Source organism: Nestor notabilis, unplaced genomic scaffold (assembly GCF_000696875.1).
Source record: "Nestor notabilis isolate BGI_N333 unplaced genomic scaffold, ASM69687v1 scaffold4424, whole genome shotgun sequence".
Taxonomy (NCBI): domain Eukaryota; kingdom Metazoa; phylum Chordata; class Aves; order Psittaciformes; family Psittacidae; genus Nestor; species Nestor notabilis.
Genome location: NW_009926732.1, coordinates 57,808 through 65,429, shown reverse-complemented (window position 1 = coordinate 65,429; position 7,622 = coordinate 57,808). Strand labels below are relative to the sequence as shown.

Sequence of the window (7,622 nt, the reverse complement as noted above, 5' to 3'; positions counted from 1 at the left end):
TGCCTTGTAGAAAGCTTCCAGATTCAGTACACTTCAGAAATGTTCCTCTGCTTTTCTGCAGAACTGGCCTTTGAGGTAAGCAGGGAACTAAACCCACTGTCCTCGTGAGAAAGGGGCAGGCAGCAATGCACTAGGTTACACAGCCGGTAGGCAGCAGAGATAGAGTTTTTTGCACCCTCTTTCTGCTTAGGTGCCACAAGACTTAAAGACACAGAACAAGGCAGTTGCCTGCTCTGACTGACACAGAAAGTTGGGCTTCACTGGCTGTGGCTTCCAGGCAGGCTGTCGCTGCTGAAAGCAAATTAGATCAGCTGGGCATCAAGCGATACCTCCCTTTGGTTTTCACCGCCCACTGCTGCCAACTTGACACTTCTCTTTCACACTGCATGTGCCAACTGCCTTACAAAGCCAGCTGCAGCATCTACTGGAAGGACACGAAGAACAGCCACAGGTTGGGAGAAGAGGTGGGGGATCAGCTCACGATTGGAGCAAGGAGACCTTTTCCGGCCTTAGTCCAGGCAAAAGACAGGGTTCTCCAAGAAGACCGTGAGCCTGCTGGCCACCAGGTCCAGGTCACTGGTGTTGGCATATTTGAGCAGATTGGTGTTCTTGAGAAAGTAATGCTTGAGGAAGTGCTGGCTTACACACTTGTGCAGCTTCTGTACCAGCCTCAGAAAGGCTTCAGGGAAGCAGCGCCAATCCTTGGTGCGTGGGTATTTTTCACACGTCCAGAATAGCACTGTCTGCAAGAAGCAGATGGGAGAGAAGAGGTGTTAGAGGTTCTGTCGAGGGCTCGCAGAGCTTACTAAGGCACTTTTAGTGCTAGTAAATGGCTGACAGCTTTGGAAATCAGAGAGACTCACACTGCTATCTCCCCGTGTTAACATTTCTGCGACACAGGGATCACAACTAAAGCCTCCTCTGGGGATCAGGCAAAGCAGCTCTGATGTGCCTGGTTAGGATGTCTCCCAGAGGAGCCCCTGTCCACTGACTGGGCCAGGAGCCCAAGGAAAATGGTCTTGCTAAAATAATCTCAGCCTATTTGCCATCCTCCAGCAGTAACCTCTGTAGAGGTGCCAGGCCTGCTAGGCTGTAGAAAATAGCCTATTATACCAATGCAGAAGCCAGTCAGTGCAAGGAGGGAGAGAAAAATAATGAGATTAACGTAATTATTTGTCAGCTTCAGCTGTATTTGTGCTGAAGATGTGCACAGATCTGCATCCCAAACAGACTGAGACTCCAACCAGATATTGCAGGTGCAGGGCATGCTTTCTGGTCAAGTGCAGCCTGGTTTTTTCTGACATACGATACTGACAGCATGTGCTATGTTCTATTCCCCCAGGTTTATTATACAGAATTTTACATTTGGGAAATCCATAGTTCAAATAACAAAATGCATGTGATGATTGCTCTTAGAGTATTATTTTTATACTGCCCACGTTGCATTTTTCAGACTCTCCTGACTGAGAAGAAATTTCTCAAGGTACTTACACTTACTGTACCAAAGAAGCCATACTGACCACCTTGGTCAACCCCAAATCAGTTGATAAAGTATGAAGTGGGTTTAGCAATTCTGCTAAGGTCCTCACTGTCCTCTGAATCCCAGTTGAATTTTGCAGATTCAGTGACCCCAACAGAGACCCACAGATGTGGCCAAACTACAGCCTTCAACTGCTCCATTTCTTCAGAGATATGATTTGTTCAAAATAACCCATGCTTTTCCGGATTGCCTGGGTTGGGTTTTTTCCTCCCATAGGCCTTGCAATAGTTGTATTGCTGAAAGATTTCTTCTCAGACACCTTATCCAGTGTGAACAATTTTGTGTTCACAGCTGCAATAACCACAAGGACTCTTTTTAAATGCTGCCAGGGAACAAAAGACAGTGAGGCATTCAGGTTGGAACTCTGCAAGAGCTACTCCTTGGAGACTTGCAGAGCTTTTGTCACACTAAAACTACTCCAGTTTGATCCAGGGACAGCAGTTGCAATTAAGTTTCTGGAGGCAAGGAAAATAGTACTGATTTTCCAGTCAGATGCCAAATCTATCCCAAGCATTTACTGAACCATCCCTAACTGCCAGCTGTCTACTGGAGATATAGAGTTGTCTTTCAAAAGGCACCTAGGTCTTTTCAAACTTCCAGGCATTGAACTTCACTCCTATGGAGGTGAGCATAATGAGTGTGCTTGCTTGGTCCCCTAAGGCTTTCACTACTTCTGGGGTAAGGATTTCCTCTGCCATAGAGGGCTTGTTTCGTATGGAGTCTTGTTTAGTCGTAATTGGTGGATACCTCTGACAGGGGAAATCTGATAGTGTGAAGAAAGCCTTTGCTCAACTGCTGGTTTATCCACTGACTGTTTCTCTCTTGATTCTATTCATTTATTTATTAATGTAAGTAATGTTGAAGCATTCCTTCTGTCTGGAAAACCAATCCTTTGCAGTAAAAGCCTGAAGTGCAGTACAGTACAGTAAAGAACTGAAGAGCTTCTAATGAGTTTTTTTATTTTGATCAAGAGTCCATGCAACCTTTTCTCCCTCAGCCAGAGAAAGAGGTTGTTACTAATGGTTAAATGGTTTTCCACTTTCTCCTACCTGTGACAGCTTTTCCACCAGGTTGTTCTTACAGGCACCAAGAAGTTTTGCATTCTGCTAAGCTATAACCAGCCTCATCAACTCTTTGAGTCCACCTTGACTTACATTAGTACCACGACTATAACAGCATTTGATGGTTGCAAACTTTTCTTTAAGAGAAATCTTGGTGTTGTATCTGGTTTTGGACACGAAAAGATCAGTAACTACTGTGGAATCCTGGTGCCTTGAGGCTTTAAGGTAGGAGAACAGCTCCAGGAGGATGGAGGCCCAGAAAACAGGACTGCTTTGTTGTCTGATAAATGCTGCTGCCTGTGGGCCATCAGCACCTGCAGCTGTCAGATGTGGAGACACAGCCATAGCAGAGCCTTTGTCTCTTCTTTACAGATGTTGTTTGAAGGCATCTTGAACCCCAGGTGAAACAGCACCAGAACTGTAGCTTGCATCTCATTCAGGAAATAATGCTCACCTAAGAGAGTTCTGTTTGCTGCATATCCAAAAAGACAAATGCACAATTTTCCTCCGGACAGACAGACAGGCATGGATGGCTGGGATAGTCAAGAAGCAGGAGGTAACCATGCACTTAAAGACAACGTTACAATGCCTATGTGAAGTCAAAACGGAGGCCTCAACTCTAACATTATTTATGTTGCTGCAGTCATCTTGCCACTGTAAAGCAATGAAATGGTACTGCAGTTTTGGCAGTTCCCTTAGAAGTTACATAGATGCTACAGTGATTTATTGCTATGATATTTTGACATTACTGGATGGAAGCCACTGCAACAGATACTAAGACTGTATCTTGGTATCGCGGTGATGCATACCTGAAGGTGATAAGCTGTGATGATAGGCTTATTTCCAGCACACCAGACATCTTCCTTCATCTGCCTCATGACCCTGAAGCACTTCATGCGACAACCTCCATCTTCATCAAGTCCTTCCATGAGTATACGCTCAGCACGGGAGAAGCACAGCTGCCAGTGGTAATTGGAGCGGGCCAAAAGGTCGAATCCAAGCGACTATGGACAAAAGGGGAAGTGTGGTACTAGATCAGAAGCAAACTTCTCTGAGCAATGCAGAGAGATGTTATGAAAAGGGGGTGTGACATCTCTCAGAGCTTATTCTAAGGCAGGTTTAGCAAACATGAGTCATGCTCCCATCCTAATTCTTAGTTGAACAAACATGCAATGTGTTTTCTTTGCTTGTGTGATGATATCAGTTGCTCTGAGGAGATGCAGCTTTAGAGCCACCTGGTACAGTACCAGCGAGGCTGCTAAAGCAGAGGTGCAGCTCTGCAGGCACTTTGCCATGGAAGAGCAGGTCATGCATGAGAAGGGAGCAGGACTAGGAGGTGGGAATGGGAACTGCATGAACATGGCAATAGGGCTGAGGTGGAGTGCCAGAATCCAGCCATTGCGATTAGGCTGGAGGGAAAATTACAAGATAGCAGCTCATTTGCAGGAGGCTTACGTGAGACAGAGCAGAGCAGCAAGAATGATGCACGTCAGCACTGAGCTACACAGGCAGAGCTGTGTGCGAGAGACCCATGTAATAATCAGTTAACTCAGTTTTGTTTCCATAGAATTCACCACTGTAACAGGGGGAAAAGTCTCGAAGAGAATACTTTGAAATGTCACTTCTCTAGAGCATACACCTTCTAAGCATGGTGTTGCCCACCATCACCATGCAGTCCTTCATTTGGGAAACCACTGTCACACACTTGTGAGATATATTCTGGCACAGAGTTAATGGTGCTTTTTACACTGCTCACCTTGATGCACTGCACTTTTTCCTGGGAAGGCCAACGCTTAAGGCAACGAGGCCATCGGGCTTTCTCAGGCCAGCAAGTTGGAATCTCCACAGCAGGGACCAGCTCCACCTCAACCTGGGATTCTGATGTCTCCACAGCCACTCGGACCCCTGAGCTGAAGCTCTCCAGCATTGTCACTTTACCTGTGAAGGAACAGCAAGAGAAGATAATAAAGATTAAAAGATCCTTTTCCACAAGCCAAGCAAGGGAAAACTTATTATCTAAATCTACCCTGAGGAACATGAACAGGAAGAAGAAGGAATGACTAAGTTCTCAGCTTTACACTCGGTTACCATGCTTTATTTTCTACTGTGGGTCCTCTTAAATCCTAGAACCATCTTCTTTAAAATACAGGTAAACAACTGGTGCAACCTAACATTTCTGCAGATTAGAGGGGACCAGATGAATGCTTCATATCTAAAGATGTCCTTATTCCCTTACAAAATCTTTAATCAGGCCCAATGACTTACTTATCCTTGCTGGTCATTCAGAATGTTTTGTGAGGTATCTGTAAGTTTTGTTTTCGGAGATGCACTTGCCCGAAAGACAAGAATTTGCCTGAATTTATGGCCCATCATGCTGAGCAGTCATACAAAAAAGGCTGCTTGCCTCACTGGGATTGCTGAGTGTCAAAAAAAGTTTGTTCCACGGTGATATGGAGGAAAGATGTTTCCTCAGTGACGTGAAAGTGGCTCATCTCCAGGAACAACATGCTCTGAAAGAGCAGAAAGGAGTGAAACCTGCAACTAATGGACTTCTTAGTGAGATGTCCCCTGTTGGTCCACCTGAGTTCATGAAGAAGTTTCTGCCCCCAGCTTTCCCTGTCACTCTGGCAGGGTCACTGTTCCTTCAGCTTTGCCATCTCAGCCAATTGTGTGATTGTGCTCTAACCCACTGAAGTAAAAGACAGAGCACATTTACTATAACCAGTTCAAACAGTAGCATGTTAACCCACCTCATTGTGACTGGCATGGGCTAAGGAGGAGAAGCCCACACAACAGGCTTGAAGGCACAGTGGTGACCATTTCGGATGGCAACCTTTCTGCCCTCACAGAGAAAATACCTGCCTACTCCCAATAGCAATTCAGCATCTCACCCAGAAGCACAGGGTTGAACTACCTTCTATGCAGTGGAGTCCAACCCAACCAGAACTTTATAACCTGCAGTAAAACCTGCATGTTATTTCCCTGCTGAGCCAAGCCTGGCACCAAAACAGGAACTGTTCTGTTCCCAAGCCCTCATCAGGGATCCCTAGCAGCTTAAAGGGATTAGAGCAACCACTCTGTCAGCATGTAAATATGTTCACAGTATTTCCAAAATCCTTACAATTGTGTTACCTGTTTTTCCACCAGTGAAAAGTGACACACCTCAAAAACTGGTTTTGCTGGTGCTCAAAGACTTAAAAACAGGGAAGCAATGAAATCAGGGGAATTTTTTCTGTATCTTTTCCAGTACTGTGGGATGGAGGAAGTTCATTTCTCACAGAAAAAACCAAAAATGGTAATGACTCCTTCTGACTTCATCTTAGCTCATCTCCTTTCAGCTGGCCTTACAAAAAATGGCATCAGAATCATCAGCCCAAACATCACTCCTTGGGTCCCTTGGAATTAACTTTCCTGGCTCCACAACTTGATGTACTGCTACTGGACACGAGGTCAGGTTTTCACTTCTATGCAATGACTTTCACATAAGTAGAGCCTCAGACGCAAGCCCATTCCATCTGGTCTTCTCTGTGAGCCTCAATGGTGATATTTCATTCCCATCAACCTTTCCATTTCTATGAGAACAAATATTTCCTGGAAGAATGCAGTCATCTAAGCTGAGCTTGACTTTAACATGTTTCCCCCTGTGACTAAAATTCAGAGTGCAATATCAGATTAGTGGAAATGGCTCCCATTTCTCTGGAATACAGAAGACCCATATTAAGCTGCTGATGAGTAAAGTCATCCTGGAAATGTGCTGTGAGAAGAGGCACCACAGTCTGGATTTGACCATGTCACAGTATCTTAATGCAAAAAGATGGACATAGATTATTTAGCTTGGACCAAGCCAAAGGGTCATTAGCTGAAGCTATAATACACCTCTAGGGTGCTAAGAATTAAGCATGAGGATCACTGTTCAGGCAGCATCAGCTACAGATATTGCAGCTATGAAGGCATGCTGCATGCACTGCTGATTGCATTATGGCAGTTATCAACACTTCCACTCTAAATAGCCAGAGGAAATAAACAGGCACTTTGTTTTGCTCACAGAGGGATCAGCACCACTACTGAAAGCAAACTTCCTGAGTCCAGTTCTGCTGAACAGGACTGGAGTAGCCTGGACACTGAGGAAAAGAGCATTTGCCCAATAGACTTTAAGTAGAAATCCTTCTATTTAGTTCCCACTACCCTATGCTGGAAGGCTATGGACAGCTAAGGTTTCCCCAGAGTATTATCTGCCCTATACACATCTTTAGACACTTTCTCCTCAGACTTACGAGTCTTCCCTGTATCCAGTTTTCCTATGCTACCTTCTTTGATGGTCTAGATATATTACAGGTGCTGTAGTAGGAAAAGATTTTTCCCAAACAAATCCCTTAATGTTCTGAAAATCTGGGCTGCATCTTGGTTGAACTGTGAGGGTGATGTTGCTGGAGACCATACCCACATTCCTAAGAAAGCAGCAACAGCTTGGGTGTGAAGAGCCCAAGAACCACCTAATTCTATCTTCAGTGCAGGTCTACATATACATCACTGTATGTATACATCACTGTATATACTTATTTTGTAAGGGGTTTGCTGTTTCTTAGCTTCTGATCATGTGAGCCAAACAAACACTGTGAGTGTGATGGTTTCCCTCTAACGGCTGCAGAAGACATCTAGTTCCCCTTATACCTGTCCCCACTAAACTCACTGGAGAGGTTACAGGAGATAATCGATTTCTCCACCAGCTCCCGGAAGACGATAAGGACTTTGGCTGGAACCAGATCACCTTCGATGTTCACATCCGTTTCATGCCACTGCTGAAGGCTTTTGGAGAACTGCTCCACCTCCAGCCACTGATGCAGTTCCTCAGGGTCCCGCACGGAGGAGAGGAGCTTGGCTCCATGCACGGTGTAATAACGCCAGTGCCGTACCTGGCATTCCCTGTACCCGGTGAGGCCACGCAGAGGGACTGTGATGAGGAACTGGCTGGGTGCTAAGACCTAGGAGAGTGCAGAGACATTGAGAGGGGAGACAAGGGC

General features: G+C 45.3%; 1 protein-coding gene across 1 annotated transcript in view; it reads right to left on the bottom strand.

The window, feature by feature from the left end:
- Positions 1-423: 423 nt before the first annotated feature.
- Positions 424-7,622, bottom strand: part of MAB21L3 (mab-21-like 3 (C. elegans)) — a 15,599-nt gene continuing 8,400 nt past the window's right edge. The window contains exons 3-6 of the mRNA XM_010013689.1: positions 7,292-7,583; positions 4,358-4,539; positions 3,411-3,605; positions 424-743 (exon numbers count right to left, since the gene is read on the bottom strand). Coding sequence (XP_010011991.1) covers positions 510-743; positions 3,411-3,605; positions 4,358-4,539; positions 7,292-7,583 — 903 coding nt within the window. The 3' untranslated portion in view covers positions 424-509. The remainder of the gene's footprint in view (positions 744-3,410; positions 3,606-4,357; positions 4,540-7,291; positions 7,584-7,622) is intronic.